At 38.0% G+C, this 20,874-nt stretch overlaps 1 protein-coding gene across 2 annotated transcripts in view; it reads left to right on the forward strand.

The window, feature by feature from the left end:
* LOC141502296 (uncharacterized) overlaps positions 1–19,293 on the forward strand; it is a 28,570-nt gene extending 9,277 nt beyond the window's left edge. For both annotated transcript variants that reach the window (XM_074206960.1, XM_074206964.1), the window contains exons 5-12: positions 202–2,919; positions 3,842–5,548; positions 11,768–11,833; positions 12,765–12,865; positions 14,528–14,592; positions 15,132–15,319; positions 15,828–15,980; positions 18,091–19,293. In XM_074206960.1, the coding sequence (XP_074063061.1) occupies positions 202–2,919; positions 3,842–5,548; positions 11,768–11,833; positions 12,765–12,865; positions 14,528–14,592; positions 15,132–15,319; positions 15,828–15,980; positions 18,091–18,434 (5,342 nt within the window). In that variant the 3' untranslated portion in view covers positions 18,435–19,293. The remainder of the gene's footprint in view (positions 1–201; positions 2,920–3,841; positions 5,549–11,767; positions 11,834–12,764; positions 12,866–14,527; positions 14,593–15,131; positions 15,320–15,827; positions 15,981–18,090) is intronic.
* Positions 19,294–20,874: the final 1,581 nt, after the last annotated feature.

Below are 20,874 nucleotides of genomic sequence, written 5' to 3' on the forward strand. Positions count from 1 at the left end.
ATTTTATGGATCAGGAAACTGAGCCTAAAAGAAATAAAAGTAATACTGGTAGTAAGTATCAGAAGTAGGATTTTTACCCATATACTTTGACTACAATTTCAGGGTTCTTTATATACCAAGCTGCCTCCCAGTGCAAGAACTTGTTCATTTGGAATATTAACATCCAATTGTTCTTTTTATTTCTACCTCTTTCTCTTGCAGAGAGGAGATTATCTTGGACTGAAATTTACATCCCTGTGAAACGCTGCCATGCCATCTTGAAGAACAAAATAGGGGAGTTTTCCATCCCAGTCGTTCGGAACCGCCATTTTAAGAACATTTGGTGTAACTGGACCATCTGGGCAGGCCCCAGAAATCACATTATTATCTATGTCCAAGGGTTTAGGGGAAGCAAGGACTGTGAAGAAAATCAAGATAAAATTATATTTCAGGGAGTTGCTTCTATTGTAGAAAGTAGCATAGCCTATGCTTGTTGGAACAAGAGAATGCATGTCTATGCAACTCAGGCCTTGGCTGTGAATGTGGCATTGCTGTTGAAGACCTATTCCCAGAGACATCAGTATAAACACTTTAGAGGGAAATATTATATCTTCAGAGATCCCAGGGCAAGAACTTCAGAGAGAGAGGACTCAACCATTCAAGTTCCCTTTCAAAGGCCTTCCAGCAAGCTTCCTTACACTAGTCCTGGACTAAAGGTTGAACTACCCATTGTGATGTCCCAAAGGAGTCTAGAGATTACCACTTCTGAATTAATGCCATCAAAAACTCTTCAACCAGAAAGATCTTTCTCATGGGAAAGAGAAAAGTTCGAGTTTTCTGAGACTTCTTTGCCCTTCTCTGAGGGGTTATCTGATATATTCTGTGCTGGTGGTATCATGGTTACAAAAACACTAGGTATGGATGAGATGAGTCTTGGTGATGGATTGTTTTCCAAAACTCTAGGGAAAACTGTAGCTTTTGATACTAGATGGTTGGAGATTATAGAAGAAAAGAACATTCTTTCTCCTGGGTCTACTCTGAATGACCTATCAATTGAAACAGAAATTCTTTATGAAAATACTCCCTATCTTGTGGGTTCAGAGCAATCAACTATAATGGAAAATTGGACCAAAAATATCAAATCAGGAAGAACAGATAATCAAACCAACTACTTAATTCATACTTCAGAGGATGTGCCAATAAACATTAAACCAACTGTTATAAGTCATTCAGTTTTTACTTTTCTCTCAGATTCAGAATTTCTTGAAAGGACTGAACACTCTAAAAATGAGAAGATTCAGATCAGCCCCTCTCAGATATGGAGCAAGCCACCTGAAAGTGGACAGCAGTCCCTTCTGCAGACTCAAATGACTTTTTTCACTGATTCTATGGGGAATCACATGTCTAGTATCTCCCTGGTCAATGAAATTCAGTTGACTCTAGAAGGTTCCCTACATTTGATTCCTGTAGTTCCAACAGTCAATATGGCTGTGGCTTTTTCTCCTAAGTCTTTTAAAAATGATGACTTACTGACTGACCCACATTCAGAAGTTGTCACTTCCCTTGAAATCGTACAATCGCCTGGTGGTGAGATGATTTGGTCGAGCTCTCAAGAAGTCTTAAGTGAAGCAGGGTTTACCCTCATAATGGCATCTCCTGATGGAATGAGATTAGTCCCTGAACTACCTTCAACCATCTCCATTAGGACCACAGTGGTCAGAGCTGAAGATGAGTCAGAGCCACTTCTCCAAATAACCAGATCACTTCCAGGACCAGCAGAGACAGCAAACTTGGCTAGCAGTATATCTTCTGAAGATATCTCTAGTAGGTATCAAGCGAGTCTTGCTGAAGCAGATCTTAGTCAAGAAATGTCTCTCCTCTTTACCAGATACCAGAAGAGTCTGTTTGATGCCAAATTGACCTTAACTCTTCCCCAAGAAGCCATGTCTGAAATTGTTCCTGAGTGGGTTCTTCCAAATCTTCCAATGTCCATTTCTTCAGTTTACCACAATGAGCAAGTGATTGAGCAGTCCTTGGGAATTCCTTTGGCCATAACCCTAGCAGCCATGCTAGAACCTAAGTGGCCTTCCATGGGCCCAGTTGAGACTAGGGCTGAGATGGATGCTATGCTTATTGTTCAAAGTGTAACCACACCTTTTGCTTCAGTGAATCATGAAGAGAGCATGGTGGCTACTATGCTCTCTCTTGACATCCCCTTGAGCCACCACACACATTTTTCTAAGAGCAACATGGAGTACCATTTCTCCAATCCAACAGAAGTATCCCTCGCTTTCCTGCCCACTCCTACACTAGGCATAAATGAAGATGAGTTTACTCCTAGCAGTCTATCAAGACACTCCTGGGCTGATCCAGAGGAAATGCTTACAAGCATTGGAAAAACTGAACCTCCTCTCTCTTTTACTTCGAGGAATATAGATCTTACTACCATTGTGTCAAGTCCAAGAGGATGTGCACTCAGCTTAGTTAATCTCTTTGATGTGTTGTTAGAAGGCGAACCCCTTATTAAAAAAGAAACACAGAATATGTCTCAACTAGTTCCTAAGGATGCTTCTTTAGGAATTGAGATTCCCTTGATAACTAAGACTTATGAAATGACTCCCCTGTCAGCTCTGCAATGGACCCCTAGTAGAGTCATGAATCTATCTTGGGAGCTTGGTGAACTTCAGAATGAAGTAACTGTTCAACCTTCAAAGAAAGATGCTGTGGTGAATGAGTTCAACCCTTGGAAAGCCTCTAACTCCCTTGGAAAGGACAAGACACCCACCAAATTCAACTTTACCTATTTGCTCCCTAGTGTTCCAACAATGTCATTGGATAAGTATGTCCAGACTGGAGATCTTTCTGTAGTTGCCTCATCCCTGTCTCTCTGGTCTGAGAATACAAACCTTTTGGAGGCCAAAACTCTTCAAGATTCCTCTGGTAAGTTTTCAATTTTGTTTTTGTCCTATGTCTAGTAAATTTGATCATTCTTCTAATCCTACAGAAGGAGTTTCAACAAATAGTTCTTTTTTGATAGCTATGTCCTATCCAGGTATCATTGTAATGTTCAAATTGAGCACTGATTTCAAGTATCAAATAAAGAGAAAAGACTCCAGCCAGATCTCTGTATTCCCTAACATTTCCACTTTAATGTTCCATCTAAATCAGGGATTCTTCACCGGGATTTTCATGGACCCATTGACTCATGGATAGATTTCAGAGGGTTTATAAACCTGCATAGAAAAAAATTACATTTTTGCTTTCATTCACCTCTGATTAAAATGTTATTTCTTAAATTAACTAAAAACATTCTAATATTATATACTCTAATATGTTCACAAATGGAAGACATACACACAAACAGATTAAGAAACTAATTTCGATGGTCTTTGGTATCAGATGTTACTTATGTTTAGTACAGATTTTGAACTGAAATCAAGTGAGCTTTGCAGACTTTCAATTTTCATCAAGACTAATCTTGTGGAAAGAGAGTAAGGTTGGTCTTTCAAAATGTGGATCTTGGGTTGTGAGGTCCTAGAAACAAATGGAATGAGATATGAGTAGTTGAGAGAAATAGAGAATTTTTATTTTCTGGAAGGGATAGAGGAGGACAGAAAATGATGCTGAGCCAGGGAGGAATTATTTTTTGGAGACTTCCATTGTTGCAATTTGACTCCAATGTTCCTGTTTAGAGTATTATGTATGCCATGATAGTTTCAAGGGCTGACTAAACTGTCTGCTGTAAGAAGTCATGCAGATACCTCATTTCAAGTTTATGGGTCCAAATGTAGTTCTTTGAAAGCCATATTATCAGTATCTTCACTAACTTGACTTTTTTCCCCCCTACCTTCAACCCCAACAGAGGTTCTCACATCAACCAGCATGACAGCCTGCATCCCCATAAGAAGATGTCATGTGGTTTTGAAAGATACCTTTGGAACTTTTTCATTGCCAGAGAATCTAAACAGTTCTTGGCTAAACATCTGTTGTAACTGGACCATCTGGGCAGGGTCCAAGAAACACATTGTTGTTTACATCAGAGGATTAGAGGGGTCTGAAAGCTGTGACCTAAGTCAGGACAAGATCATTTTTCAAGGAGTTTCATCAAGTGTGGAAAGGAAAACCTACTCTGCATGTAGAAGGCAAGGGACTTTGATTTTTGCCACTCAAGCCCTGGCTGTACATGTAGTGTTTCTCTCTTTGAGACACATCCCATCTTTGAAAGGTGAATATTTTGTCTTCACAGACCCAGTGAGGCAAGTTCCTCCTAAACTTGCCATTGATTCTTCCTCAGCAACTTCCCAGAAACTCAGAGAGAGGACTCTAAGTAACATGAGTTCTTATCCTGAGCTAGTGACAAAACCATGGCCTGGGAGCTTTCCAAATCCGAACACCATATATATGAGTCTGGAGAACAAAGGTCAAATGGTGACTGAGATGCCAAAGCTGAAGAACAAGAAGCTGGTAAGGGGTGAAGGAAAGGCTCTTGATTGGAAGTATCTTCATAGCCTCCTTCCTCTGGCCTTGGAAAAAGTGCCTTTGATAAGGAGCACAAACTTCACACCCATTTTGTTTAGGAAGGAACTCAGCAGACCAACAGAGACTATTAAAATTTCAACTGGAAGTGACTCAGTGGTGGCACACAGGATGACATCAATCCCAATTACTCCCTATGGGTACAAATCAGAAAATAAAGCTTCTCAAGATGACTTGCCTATGGACTCATTTATTTTTCATCCTCATTGGTCTTCCAAGACTTTTCCCTTAATGGAGTTACTTCCAAAACCTGTAGGTATTTCTGACAGGTCAACTGCTAGTGTCCAAAAACAGAGACTGCCTTGGATCACAGCTAGAACAGAAAAGCTTGTATGGCAAGGGGACCTTGCTACATCTAAGTCTTCTAAACTTTATTCACGCTTGACTGCTCAGGGTAAAAGGAAGCCCCAGGAGGCTGTGAATAACCATGATCATCTCTACCAGAGTTTAACCAGTCATGTGATGCTGGTTAAAGGAAAGAATTTTCTAGAAATAAGGTCTGGAGTTGATAAGTCTATCACAGGTCCTTCAAATATCCCTAAAGAAGATGAACTATTCCCAAGTCTTCTATTCAATGAAGAACAAATAGTAGCACAAGAATCCAGTGCCACTGGCAAAGAGAAAGGTGGGAAGACTTCCCCAACAAGTGATGAGCTGAGTGAGGGAGTCAGCTTGGATCCAGTTCGGTTTATCACTTTGGGAAATATTAGACTTCTCAATGAGGAACTCCTAGATCGAGGAAACTCTAGAAAAGTGACAACTGCCAATGTTTATGTAGGGGATTCTATATCTCCTGATAGTCTAACTGAGCTCTTGCCTTCCTTGAAGACCCTTCAAACTCCCCTTAATTTCCTCAGAGAAGTCACAGATGAGATCCATCCAAGTGCTACTGCTGCTCACTCAAGTGCTCCAATACCTAATCTGAAAGCCAAGGAGGACTGGCTGGCCAAGGCCATGATGTCATTGGTCCCTGGTCAAATGTGGAAGACTATGACAGTTGATGGAGTCCTAGTTTTAACCCCAGGCTATTCTGGTAAGGTGAATAAGCCATGGATTAACTTATTTTTATTTGGGGGACAGGTGTGATAATAAATGTACTGAGAATACAAGTTCTTGGAGTTATGATGTTTATAAAATATTTAAACCTAGTAGTTTGTCGCATTATCCCTCCATGTTCCCAATATTCAGACCCAACCACAGGCAGAACTCATTCTCAACTTTGTCTTAGGTGGTTTGTTCTTCCTTTCCTCCATGTTCCGAATATTCAGACCCAACCACAGGCAGAACTCATTCTCAACTTTGTCTTAGGTGGTTTGTTCTTCCTTTCCTCCATGTTCTGAATATTTAGACCCAACCACAGGCAGAACTCATTCTCAACTTTGTCTTAGGTGGTTTGCTCTTCCTTTCCTCCATGTTCCGAATATTTAGACCCAACCACAGGCAGAACTCATTCTCAACTTTGTCTTAGGTGGTTTGTTCTTCCTTTTAGTAATCTCCTTAACCTCTTCTACCTAGAGTGATCCATCACTTTTTGCTTCTGGTTCTTCATTCATTAACATTTATCTATTTTCTGCACCCTTTCCCTTAGGGCCCTTCTCTGCTTTCCAGATAAACTGATAAAGTAATCTGTTAGTGTTTTTGGCATTTTGTTACTCTGCTCCCCCCTCACCCTCAGGAAACACTTATGTTTTAACAGATACCTTCTGGAGAGCAGCCATAACCCAATGGAGCCCAGCCGTATCTGGACAACTTTGCCCTGATCAATGTAGTTTTTACAATTCTTATGACATTAAGACATTTATAACCAAACTCTACCACAAAGTTGCATCTCCTTACTATCAGACTGGTGGCTGAGAAGAGCTCAACTTGGCTCTGCCTGCTTCCATCTGCTATCTAACTTCCAACAATTTTTTTCCTCTTTTTTGGAAGTGTTCATTCTTGGCCTCATCTCACTTAACTGGCATTTATCACTTAATGGCCATGGCCTCAAACTGAAACATGTTAAAGATTTAGCTTAAAGGCCAATATCTCCCACTGCCTCAGAGGATAAAGTGGTGAGGCCTCACCACTGCCTTTGCACAGCACCTCCTCACTTAAATCCAATTCACTTGCAAAGGACAAACATGCTTTCTTTCATCTTATTTCTTTTACAGGGGGATTATTTTGCCGTGAATTAGTTTCATCTGATAACTTATAGAACTGAGACGTTATTCAGAATATCCCCAGGGTTGAGCTTGATTTAAAAGTTCAGTTATGTCCAACTCTGTGACTTGAGAATTTTTGTTTTCTTGGCTAAGATACTGGAGTCGTTTGCCACTTTCTCTTCCAGTTTGTCCCCATTTTACAGATGAGGAAATGAGGCAAATAGAGGTTAAGTGATTTGTCCAGCATCATGTAGGTAGAGAGTATATGAAGCTGGATTTGAACCTTGGGTCTTCTGACTCCAGACCTTGGGTTCTCTATCCACTGAACCACCTAGTTGCTACTGACTATTGTTGTTGGCCAACTCTTTATAATGCCATTTGGGATTTTCTTGACAAGCTAAAGTGGTTTGCCATTTCCTTTTCTAGTTCATTTGGCAGATATAGAAACTGAAGCAAATTGAGTTCAGTGACTTGTTCAGGGTCACACAGATAGTAAATAGGTGTCTGATGCCAGATTTGAGCTCAGGGGAAATGCCTTTTTTTTTTTTTTTTGGGTAGACATGTTTATAGATTCATTATTTTTGGTATGAGGAGTTAGGATTAAGGGAAAGAAATTCATAAGAGATAATTTTTATAAAGTGTTAAGCAGATTCTGAAGGGTTTATATATATATATATATATATATATATATATATATATATATGTATATATAAATGTGTGTGTATGTGGGTTTTTTTTTTTGTTCTGTTTTTCTTCCTCTGGATGGGGAATATTGTCCACAGCCAGTCTACCTCTCTGAACTATGAGGAGACCTGCCATCAAGGTTGTTTGAGATAAGTCTTCTTGACTCCAGGCTCTCTATCTATTGTGCTAACTAGCTTGAGAGTCGATTGTCAGGTTTTCAATGTATTTATGCCTTGGAAATAAGCAAATGCTACATTTAAGGTTTGTTTTATTAATTGTCTTAAAGTGAAGGAGAATTTCAGTTATTCAAATTTAACTAAAAAGTGTGTTCTGAGTACTTTTTCTTTTTCGGCAGTCAGATGTAGAACACTTAACCAATCTAGAACTAGATTTTAGATGTTGTAAGAAGCTAGTGGGAGAGATTTTAAAAGGGACAGTATCCCATACTGTACTGCAGATATAGGACCTGCTCTCATGCTTTTATAGTTATTTTTCTAAGCAATAATGCCCTGGAAAAAGTACTGGACTTAACATCCTGCCTATCTAAAATTAGACATTTCTCCCACAGGCCCATTCTTTGTAGGGAACAGATTAAGGATTGGAAAAGAATGGTGGGACAGTAGATAACTTTGGAAATCATTCTTACACTAAACCTTATGAATGGAGAAGGACTTTGCCTTTCTCTGATTAGCAATAATTTAGCAAATAAGAAAGAACTTGGTAAGCCACTTTGACTACTCCTAGAAACAACATGGTTATCCTATACCAGTTGGGCCTGCTGTGTGGGTGTTATTTCCCCACACCTCACATAGCAAGGGAACTGAATTACAGGAACTCAGTCAGTTTAAATAAGTAATGACTATTCATGGACTGACTGGCCTGGGAACCATGACTACCTTTGGCTAAAGAACAACAGCTCTGATGAGAGACTATTTATGGGAATCTGTATGTGTACAATCCTGTGATATACCTCAGCAGGCTGGGACCAGTTATACCAAATTAATGAAGGTTCTCCCCTCTTCTGATGTGATTAATAGTAGGGCTGGGCCCAAAACTTCTACCACTAGCACAACCCTTCCCATACTCCCACATTCTTCCTGGGCAGGACTAATGACTGATAGCTGTGGTAATGTGAGCAGCCTGTTCCTCCTCTCCCCTCCTACCCAGAGGGTAGGGTTAATTGTATTTATTATCACTTTTTCACTAGACCCCTCAGACAGTGGTAGTTTTAGTGAAGATCAAGTACTGGGCTTGCAGTATACCTTTCGCAGAGTGGGGATATGATAGATTTTTCTCTCTAGAAATTTTCATATCTTAGGACCTTGTTGGACTGTGGCTCTGAGCTGGAAAGCTGAGAAAGCTTTTCTTTCTTTCTTTTTTTTTTCTTAATAATTGAAGGAAATAGGTCAAGGGTCTATATGATGATCTTTGATCTTGGTTCCTTTTAAAGTTGCAAATCCAAGCACCAAATTGGATCAGCTCTAAGAGTTGTCTGGAATTCAGAAAGGTTAAATGACTTGACCTTGATCACACAGCTATTAAGTGTCAAAGGCTGAATTTGAACCTAGCTCTTATAGTTTTCAAGATGAGCAATCTGTCCACCTAGCCATACTGCCACCTCTCTTCCAATAAATCAAATTAAAATCCAATTGTATATTTGAGTAGGGATGGGGAAATTAATGTTAAAAACTAGGTGGGTCATTGGAGTGCGCTGGAGCCAGTTGGAGAATCTGATTGTTAAATATTCAGATGGGTTATTTATATCTCCACAATTTGAAAACATCACAAATCATGGCTTGATTTATTGTTCATTGTCTAGATATTTGAAAACAATAGAGAAAATGTTTGAGAAAACTTTGAGCTTCTTTCCTCCTTTCTCTTTTATTCCTCTCTATGAAATTATTTCAGGGTACTTGATTTCCTTTGTAATCTTATGTATTTTATACATTCTAAGAGAAGAGGTCCTTGACAGCAAGAAAAGTTGAGGCTCTCTGCTCTAGGAAGAAAAGGAAAAAAAAGTTAGTGAGTTTTAAATATAAGATAGAAGATATGTCTATGCTATCTGAAATAGATCTAGGATTTCAGCGTGCTGAGAACTTGTTATAAAAATGAGATAAGGTATCCAATTGTCTCCAATCCCCTTCCTCTCTCCAAGAACCCTCAGTAGATTTCAGGCCATGTTAGAGCCATGGTATCCCAAACTAGGGAAGCAATAATCCCCCTTTTCTTTGAACTCTTCAGACCACATTCGAAGTATCTGCCTCCATTTTGGATAGCAGAGTTGAGGGAAGAATATAGACAAGCTGAATATTACCTAGAGAACAGTGACCAGGCAGGGGAAGATCCTTGAAATTATCCCATAATGGAACAAATCAGTTGAAGGAATTGGGCACATTTAGCCAAAATTGAATTGGAGGAAACATCATCATTGTCTTCAGTTAATTAAAGGGCTGTTCCATGGAAGAGGGATTAGTTGTGTCCTGCTTGGAGCCAGGGGTTAGAACTAAGGAATAGTAAGTAGATGTTTCAAAAAGATAAATTGGGCCTTGATGTAAGGGAAAATGTCTTCGTTAATAGAGCTTCCCAAGAGTAGAAGGGGCTGCCTGAGAGGTAATTAGTTATTTGACATGCCATCAGGGGATTCTTGTTCAGGCATGGATTGGACTGGATGGCCCACAATGGTACCTTCCAACTCACTGACTATGACAAAGTAATACTTTGTCTCTGGTGTCTTTGGAGATAAAGTATGAATGGGCCTTGTGGGGCCATTTTATTCAAACTCTGTAACTTTGAGACCATGACTCTTTACTTTCATCTTTCAGTGGCTTAGATGGACCATGAGGAGCTTTGATTTTTTTGTCCTTGCCTGAAGCTCCATTGCCTTCACATCTACTTGGCTACTTTCTGAAGGGTCTTTATCTAGTACCTGAACTCAGAGTCCATTGTGACTATGACAGAAGAAGCTGAAGCTATCTAAGAATTACAATTCTCTCTATAACTGAGCAAATCATTTAAATTCCCCAAAACTCTAATTCCCAGTTTTTGTTAGCAAAATGGGTGTGATGTAGAGAACCACGGGAATGGGAAATACAATATTTCCCATGTCCATAGTTCTCTGCATCAGAGGCAATGGTTGCTTCATAGGCAAATAAGCAAATCAAATGATGTTTAAGACAATTGGGTGACTATGGACTCAGTCAGAAGAAATAAGTGAAAATCCTCATTCAGATAGAATTTATGTCTATGTTGGGCAAATCACTTAACTGCCTTCAGCTATAGTTTCTTCATTTGCAAAATGGGCACACGGGTTGTTGTAAGGATCTGATGAGATATCAAGTTCTTCAAAAGCCTTAAATTAAAAGTGCTGCTGCTAGCTCTACATGTGAAAATGCTTTGAATTGGCTTCAGCAAGTCCCTTTAGAAAGGGACTGCCATAACCCAAGCACTATACTATAAAGTTCCTGGCAAAAAATTTTAGGTAAGAGAGAGAACCTCAGACTTGTTCTAGTAATGGGATGTAGCCCTAGAAAATAATCTTTAATGGTGCTCTGGATTTAGATCAGAAGACCCCAGGTGAAATAGTGTTGCTGTTACAACTTAAGCTATATGATGTGAGCAGATCATTTAAATTCACTGGGCCTCAGTTTCTCATTTGGTAAGATGAAGGAGTTACCTAGAGATTCTAATGTCCCTTCCAGTTTGAAATTTAGGAATGGGAATGACAATAATACATGTGGCAACTTGGTGGTAAGGAAGAATGTTATACTTAGGAAGACCTATCTCTTACATTTGCTAGTTGTGTGACCCTACGTAAGTCACCTAACTTACTTCTGCCTTGGTTTCCTTATCTGTAAAATTGCAATAATAATAAAAAACTATTTCACAGTTGTTTCAGGCAGCAAATGGGATGATATATATGCACATATATATGCTTATAAATATTTTACAAATCTGAAAATACTATACAACTGTTATCATGACTATGTGGAGGTTCAAATAAAGTATTATGTGAAATATATATTTGTGTGTATATATACACACATACATATAAAATCTTTCTCCCCTTAGATCTCAAATAACACTTTATTTGGAGATATATATATATATCTATATATATATGAATTTCCTACAAAATAAAAGTATGATGCAATGTGCATTGTTAGTACAGTCATGTTTGAAAAGGAAATCCAACATTGTTCCTTAGCTAGGGGGTTGCTGAGGGGATCTATGGAGGGGGAGATTGAGAGGTATGGTAGGAATTATTCCTAGCAGGCATAAAGTATCCTTCATCCTAATAAATGATTAATGAGCAACAGGTGTGCTAAGCCCTGTCTTTGCTTGTAGAACAAGAATATAAAATTAAGGTTATTCCTGTTGTTCATTCTTACCTGTTTTTTACTTTCTATCCTTGTCACTCAATGTAGATGCAAAAGCAAATTCTCCATCTTTTGGAAATGAGACTGTCTTAGATTTCCAACATTATCCAGGAGGTAAGATTTCAAGGTCTGTTTGGGACTGAAATTCCCACTCACTTGCTATACTGTGGCTAAATCACTGTTAAAATTTGTGATAAAAGTTGTTTTTGGTTTGTCATATAAAGCAATCTTATCTGGGGCAGAGTGGTTGGATGTTTGCCACTGAGGCATTGAAATTTAGGGGATGCTAAGAAATCTACATTATTAAATCTAGACAATCAAAAAAAAAACAAAGCAAGCTTTAGATTTGTAGCATTACTAACTTTAACATAATGCTCACACTGAAATTTAATGACTTAAAAGCAAAAGGGTTAGATAACTCTAATAACAACACCTGGTTTTCTTTAGCAAAATATCTGAATCTAGCATCTCGTTATCAGGATTAGCTATCTAATAAAGGAAGCTTCTAGCTTCTCCCCTCTGATAGTAGCACAGCAAGTGGGTTCTTGTCCAAGCTTGCCTTGCTTGCTCTTCCCACCCCCCACACAGCAACTTCTGGTGTCATAGAACTTCTATGCCCCTGCCATAGGACAGTATACTCTCCCAATTAAAGGGAGTCTGTGTCCTGAGATCTCTCCCCCCACCCCCAACATCACCTTGTTTGGGGTTCCAGAAAGTTGGCTACTGCTCTGGTATAAAGTAATCTTAAACTGGTTATTCTAGAAGATAAATTACATGAGAGTTTTCCAGGTAATATATCGCTTCTATTACAGACTTTTAAAATTCAAGTTCTCTATAATTTCTTAATGGATCATGCCTAACATTTTATTTTGCTGAGTTAGAGATTGAATAACCCATAGATGTAAAGTCTTCCCCACTACAGTCATGCCCCCATTTTTTTTCCCTTATGTGAAGTATGCATTTGACCACAGGTTCCTCTCAAGGGCTTGGGGGAGGGGTGATTAAGAGCAAGTGAGACATTCTTGGTGCATTTTATATCTGGCAGATATCTTATATGAAGTAGCTATTGAAATGGACTATCAGGTAGAGACCCCATACAGTGCCTCAGAAGTGGAGAAAGTTTTGGAAGACTCATTTAAGCAAGAGGTAAGATGGGTTGAGGGCTTGGCAGAAGAAAATTTGATTATTAGGTATATCTTCCAATTCTTGTCAAATTACCATAGAGGTACTTAATTTTTTTTGCGTTATGAAGTGTATCAGTCATCTCCTACTCTTTGTTGATCCCATATGGGGTTTTCTTGACAAAGAAACTAGAGTGGTTATCATTTCCTTCTCTAGGAGGAAAGTGAGGCAAACAGGCTTAATTGACTTACCCAGGTCATACAACTAGGAATTGTCTGTATTTGAACTCGGATCTTCCCTAGTACTCTATCCGTGGTGCCATCTAACTGCCCTAGCTACTTATATTTCATATGTGTGTGTGTGTGTGTGTGTACATATAGTTGCAAAACCACACACACACACTCATATGTATGTATATATGAGTGTGTGTGTACATATAGTTGCAAAACCACACACACACACTCATATGTATGTATATATGAGTGTGTGTGTACATATAGTTGCAAAAAACACACACACACACATGCAAATGTGGATTCTTGAATGTTCCTCTTTCTTACATCCACTAATTCTAGTTCTCACAACTGTAAGGTAACATCAGGATGTGTGTCCTTGTGTGGCAAGGAGCTTAGTGTGGTCACCAAACTACATTGAGAACTTCTGACACGTGATGTAGCCACTAGCAAAAGACCCTTAAACAGTCCTCTGACTGCATTATTTTGATCCCAACTTCTTTCTTTAGGCTAGAAACCATTTCCACTAATGGAGGTTGCCCAAACAGTCCCAACAAGACAAGTGGCACATATAGCTGCCACAAGTCAGATAATAATCATAAGTAGACTCTATACAGCAATTTAAATTTTGCAAGATGCTTTGTAAATGTTATCATATTTGATCCTCACTATTTCATTTGATATTCACAACAATCTTGGGAGGTAGATTCTGTTATCCCCATTTATAGTTGAGGAACTGAGACAGGTAGAGATTAAGTGATTTACCCATGGTCACACATCTAGAAAATATCTAAGGCCAGATTTGAACCTATGTCTTCCAGACTCTAGCTCTAGGGAATCTGTGCCACCTTCCTACCTCATGGGAGAGTTGGCAAAACATATATTAATCGGCCCTTAAAACTTATAACGCATAGATAAGAGATCTTGGAGAAAAGAATTTGAAAGAATATTTTTTTTTAAGAAGGAAATTCTGATATGAATATTTTAAATTTAATGAAATAAACATACTGTCAGGAAAAATTGCAATAATGTTGCTCTTTCGAGTCAAAGTGAATCATCAAATTACTAAGATTTTAGGTGAAAGCTTGTTAATTAAAATTATTTAGATAACTGCTTAGAATCTCCAATTAACCTTCATAGCCTCTGGAATTGACTTACTTAATGACCACCTTTTTGAAGAAGCAATATTGTCCCAACAAGATTAACCAGTCATATTTAAAAAATAATAGTAATGGAGGCAAGTAGCCACTCTTATCCCTTTAAGGGTTATTACAGGAGAAGACTACATTTAATTATAAAAGCATAAAGATATGACCATTTTTCTCCCTGGGACCCCAAAATATAGTATCTAAAAATGACTACTTTTGGTAGGTATGTTCCTTTTTGGTCTGGAATAAGCAACTGTGAGAAGGGTAAAGATGGATTCATTAAAATCTCTGGTCCTTCTTTACAGATTGGGGAATATCTAGACCATTTTTCACCTGAAGCAGATGCATTCAAACTCACTAGAATTAAAAGGTAAGTGTAGGAGGCTGGTTCTCCAAAGTGTTAGTCATGGATTTATTCAAGATGGTATAACCATAATGATTTTCCTCTTTGGAAAAAATATATGAGGCGTTTTTTGCTGTTGTAATGCATGATTATTGTTTACCTGTAATAAAAATGAACTCATAAAAACCATCTCTGAATACTGGACAGGATCAGGCAGGAGCTAAGTTTCTGATAACTTTTCCCCTCCTTGTGGGAGTAGAGAAAAAGGGCTGAGAATAAATTAAATGAGCCTGAGGCAAGGAGATATGCTGCTACTAATGTCCTGGGTAAAGCATGTTAAATTTCTTTCCTAGCATTCCAATATGAATGATAAAAATAAAGTTACTACATAGAAACCATAGAATTTAATGTACTTTTCCATTTTGCTTCCTAGAAAAAATAGAAAGCTAAAATAGTCAAGGTAATAGACTCACCAAAACATCGCTTAGTTTTTTTGTTTCTCCTTTCTCATAAAACTATTTTCTAAACTAGAGAGTTTTTCTTTTCTTTCTCTATAATATTTGTAGAAAAGATACCTCCAATGCCACGTTCATTTTCTGGCTGCACCTGAGATCTAGAGGAAGAAATATGTCAGACAACCTGATGTCCCAATCTGGAGCATCTGAGAGCAGTGCCCTGCAGTCTCAATTAAGAACTCTCATTAGAGACACAGTAGAAGCTCTTCAACTTCATCTGAAATCTCTCTTCATTCATGGTATAGGTTTTGGGGTACCACTAATGATTTAATCTTTTTTAAAAAATAGAATTTTATTGATATCTTTTGTTTTTCCATTAACTAGATTATTTTTCTGTGTCCATTACCTTCTCACTTCCATCATTAAGGATTTTTTTAAAAGGAAAGAAAAATGAAAAAAAGTAAGAAGATAAAAATTCAGGAAAACTTATCAATATGTCAAAAAAAAATCTGATATATGTAGTATTCCACATCTGTGCTCAGTCTCCCCCAGTTTCTGGGGGGGAGAGGGGTAGGGTTGACAGTTTAATCTTAATGGGTTTTATTAACATAGGCCTGATCTAATATCGGGTGTTTTGTCACAAATGAGTAGATTCCCTTGACATCTCTGCATCCCAGGAAAACAGATGATTCCCTGTACCCCTTTTCATCCCTTTAACTGTGAAGGGAGTGGGGTGATAAAGTACATCTAGCCTACTAGATTATCAGCTGTCTTCTGGTATGATTTGACATTGATATTTTCTCTTAGATGTGAATGAATGTGAAATTGGCCTAGGACAATGTGGTGAAGGGGCTGAATGCTTCAATGGAGTTGGTTCTTATATATGTCACTGCAAAGACTACTATGAGGATCGCTCTCCCATGCAGATTGGTACTCTTTGTGTTCATGTCCCACACTCAGGTATAGTAGAATCAGTGCCTTTCACGTACTACTTACATGGACACCAAAGAGATCCCCAAGATAAATTAGTTGTAAATTCTAAGATCATAAATTTAGGCCTGGAAAGGACCTTGGAATACCTAGTCACACCTTCACTTTATCTTTTTAATATTTAAAAAATTAGTCTATTGGCAAACATTTATTAAGAATTTACTCTGTGGGGGAGGCTAGGTGGTGTAGTGGATAAAACACCGGCCTTGGAGTCAGGAGTACCTGGGTTCAAATCCGGTCTCAGACACTTAATAATGACCTAGCTGTGTGGCCTTAGGCAAGCCACTTTAACCCCATTTACCTTGCAAAAACCTAAAAAAAAGAAAAAAAGAATTTACTCTGTGGTAAGCATAATAATAAAAATTTAAATTGCTGTTACTTCTCCACCATAGAAACTTCCCTTATAGCATAATGTATGTCTCTTTCTTTACCTTACAGTTCAGAATCTCTTATCAAAAAATGGAATCATACTTTATAGTCAGTTCTCTCAGGTCATAGTTGGTCATTGTATTAAACAGAGCTCTGAAGTTTTTTAATGTTTTCCTTTATTGTAGTTATAGAAATATTTTACAGATGAAAGAAATGAATCCCAGAAAGACAAACTTCTCTAAGGTCATAACAGATAGTAAGATACAAAGTAAATATTGCATCCACATTTTCTGGCTCCCAATGCCCAAAGATCCCATCAGTCATGTTGCTGCTGATCATAAAAGTGCTGACAAATCTGTTTCATTTTTCATTTATTTGTTCCACTTCTAGCTTTATTCTTAAGTGCCCATAGGATCATAGTTGGTACTGAGCCAGATTTTCTTAAAATTTTTTCCTTCACAGTATTGTACTGTTTAGGGAGGCAATAATACTAGTAATTTTCCACCATTCCCCTTCATTTTGAAAATTAAGTTTATGGTTTTAATACAGCTCTGATGTTCTTATGATTGTAGTAGCACAGGCCAGAGGGAACTCTGAGTAATAAGCAACTTTCTCTGAGTTTCTCTGAAACATGGTAATTATGGACCAAATAACTACCTGACTCAGTCAAAGTTGAAATATTTTACAAGCTAATGATTGATCTAATTAGGATACCCAAGCCTTTTATCTGCCACGTTGCCTATGAGGGATTTCATTCTATCCATCCCAATGAGATCTCTAACTTAGAAACCCAGATTTGGAATATGTCCATAGGGAATGATAATCTTAATTTTAATGAGAGTTCATGAAAACATCTGTTAACTTGAGCATTAGGCTATTCACCACCTGCTATATATCTCTCTACAAAGGATTATCATTTTAACTCTTGATAACTAGACATGTCTTCTCCAAATATGAACTATCAAAGCCAATGCTGGATGGCATCCCTCAGGTAGAAATATAATTATAGCCCTCCAAGAAATTAAGGTGCCATAGATAAGCAAACATCAAGAGCAGAACCTTGAATCAATGAATCAAAAAGTATGAAGTATCTAATATATATGTCAGATGCTGAGTTAGGAATGGGAGATGCAAAGCCATGAAAGGAATAGTCCCTCCCTCCAAAAGCTGATATTCTAGAGGGGCAGCTACGCTTTATCGGACACGTAGGTTAAGGTTTAGTAAGTTGCTTTAGATGCCATTACAATGAAGACCAGATTTCTTGGTGAGTGAGGTGGTATAGTTTCCATTCGTTATTGATTATCATGATTTAGGCTATGAATCAGAAATAGTGCTGAATGGCTTTATATGGACATCACAATCCTGTATGGCCCTTCCAAAAGCCATCTTGAAAAATACCATTTCATACTATTAGAAGCCAGGGATTGTCCCCTATCTTTTATCTTTTTCTTTGACTTTTAGGGAGAAACTAGTAATAAACTGACCCTAGGTCTTGGGAAAATCAAATTTGATTCTCTAATTTCCTCCTTAACTAAGTTCTGAGACCTGGAAAACTCAAGTATATGACAAACTCACTTTAAACTATTTCTCCTACTGTTGAATTGTGTACAGCTCATATCCCTTGGATGACCCCCCCCCAATTAACAATGTACTCTGTTTATTTTATCTAATTTTGATATCAATCTTGAATCATCATTTTCTTTCCTTTTAGGAGTTGAATTTTCTTTCAGTTATCTGGATCTTCTCATCAGTGTTGTTGTTTTTGCCACCATTATCCTCCTGCTGATAATAGTTATTGTGTGGCTGGCAACCAGAACAACCCAAGAGAAAAGAAATTTTTGTCTTCAGAAGATAATGACTCTGGAGGGTTTGTCTACATTACCACAGACTCAAACCAAACCTAGCCTTAACCAGAGGAAGTTCAGTGATAAATGCTCCCTTCATAATCCCTATCCACCTAAGCTTCAAGCCAGAGTCAAAGATGACTCCCTGGAACAAAGAACCTATCTAGGTAAAGACTCCCGTGTGTATATGGAAGAGTCTGAATATCTCTAATAATGATTTAAGAACATTCATCTATTGTTCCTGTGTTCTCCAGTTCAGTCAGATGAAGGAGGAGGTAACTTTTCTGGCTGTAGGTGACCAATAAACTGTTTCCCCTGGATCAACAAAAAGACTGAACATTTTGAGTGGTGGGGTAGTTGGTTAACTTCAAAAGAGAGAATTTCTATTTGTAATTCAGTTTCTGTCTTTTCCTTTTCTACCCGAATCAGACTTTTTGGCTTTAGATTATAGCCTCAGTAGGTGAAGGAATTCACATGTTTGTGTTTTAGCATCAGAATTTTCACTTTAATTCCTATAATGTGCAGAAGCACAAAGCTAATGACCTGGACATTTTTGTGCCCAATAACTGAAGTCTGTAGGAAGCACCTAGGGATCCAGGAAATGGAGGGCACACATCAAACCTATTTCCAAAGTTGATGAAGAAGTCTGTGACTTCTGAGGATGTCCAAGTTAAAGTGACATTAATTTAGGGCAGTTTGGAAATTTCCATTTGATCACAGTATATTTTTCTATCAATAATTTAACCTCTCTTCCCACCCCGGGGGATGGGGAAGTAAAAAAAAAAGCCTTGGTACTCAAAAAATAATTCTTTGTACCTACCAACTGTATTTTTGTGGTTAGAAATTGTGGGTATTATATTTGCAGAAAGACTCTTAATTCTCTTGTCTATGGTTGAAATGCTTTCTTGTTTTAAATTATCCATTTCAAGAGAAATTGTGAATTTCCATTGCTAAGCATTGTACTGTTTTTTAAAACAATACTATGGCTACCTGTTCAGAGAAGTTGCTTTGTCAGATATAGTAGTTTCCTTGTAAATTGATTTCCAAATAAAGTACTTTTTTTGAAAAAAATTGTCTCTAAAATTATACAATAGTCACATCCTTTATGAAGTTATGATGTGTAGGCACTGGGAATATTTGCACAAGCTGTTGAGAAGGCAAAAAAAAGAGTATACTGTATAATCTAAAGAGCCTCATAAGCATTTGAGGTATTGTGCAGATTACAGAAGAAGGTCTGCTCTTAGATCCACCCTGGCTCTGGGTGAGCTTAAACTGATAGTTGTTTTTCTCTCTGTTTTATAAAGCAAGAGTGAAAGTAAGTGATACTGGCTATGTTCCCTGGGAGCTTCACAGAAGATCAAAGTTATCTGGAACCTTTGAGGATGGGAAGAATTTAGATTTTTTTTTTCCTCCTAGGGCAAGGGAGAAAATGGAAGTAAAACCATGGATATAGTGTTAATAATGCATACTTCCAAAAACAGGTACACCTGAAGAAATCAAAGTCCATTCTTCATTGCCCTAGTGTTGTTTGGCACAAGATTTTCCAAGATGCAAAGCAGAAGAGGCAAATAAATGAGATTTTTTTGAGTTTTCTTTCACTGTCTTACCCTTTCTCTTCTCCTGTATGTTAGATGCCTCCCAAGTGACATCCTTCTGAAGAAACACTAGAAACACTCCAGTAGCCAGGTTGAAAGAACCAGCTCGGACACTACAAATTCTAGAGTAGGACTAACACAGGGAGAGAGATGAAGCAAATCTTAGCTTCTCTTCACATACTTCACCATCACTTTACATTCCCATTAAGTGTGTAATGAGAAGAGGAAACTGAAGAGTTTGGATCAAGACAGTAGAGTTGGTTGCTGTGACAGGCAATTGCAGTAATTTATAGGAAGCAGAAGATAGGATATAGTGGTGGTAGTGGGGGGGGGTTCCAGGTGCACAGGTGAATTCTCTAAAACTGTGTAAAACAGTCAACACCTGGGAAGGGGGTGCCTGATGGGAAATTATTCCACTCATTAACTATACTAACCAATTATCAGGATTGAATTTCTTTGAGGCTTTGAAATCTTTTCAGGAGTAGTCTTCCTCCATTAAACATTCAAATTTTAAACTTAATCAGTGCTTTGGTTGATATGTAGGGGAAAAAATGCTAGTCCAGAGGAGGACATTGAAGAAAGATGTGGGGGATGGGAATGGGAGACAAACTTTGCTAGTGGAGGTTGCTGAAGGGTTCAGGGGAATGGGCAAACTTGGTATCATCAAAGAATTTTATGAAGAAACTAGTGTATGACAAGCCAAGAAAGGAAGTTCAGATTTGCTAATCCTCTGTTGATGAGACCATAGATCAGGGATAATTTTTCTTTCATCACTTGTACTTTTCTGTTCACCTCTATTCTTCCTTTAACTCACAACTGGTAATCTGAGACTTGAGTACTTGTTTTTAAAGTATTTTTTACAACTTCATTTCAATACAATTGATTTTCCTTGTGAGCCCATGTATTTTATTTTATATGCTTAAAAACATTATTCTCAGAAGAAATCTATAGACAGTGCTGGATTACCAAAGGGGATCTACCTTAAGTAGAAAGAGTTTCATTGGAATTTGAGAGTTGGAAGAGAATTTAGAGCTCCTCTAAATTCAATTTCTTCAT

Source organism: Macrotis lagotis, chromosome 1 (genome assembly GCF_037893015.1).
Source record: "Macrotis lagotis isolate mMagLag1 chromosome 1, bilby.v1.9.chrom.fasta, whole genome shotgun sequence".
In the NCBI taxonomy this organism is placed as follows: Eukaryota; Metazoa; Chordata; class Mammalia; order Peramelemorphia; family Peramelidae; genus Macrotis; species Macrotis lagotis.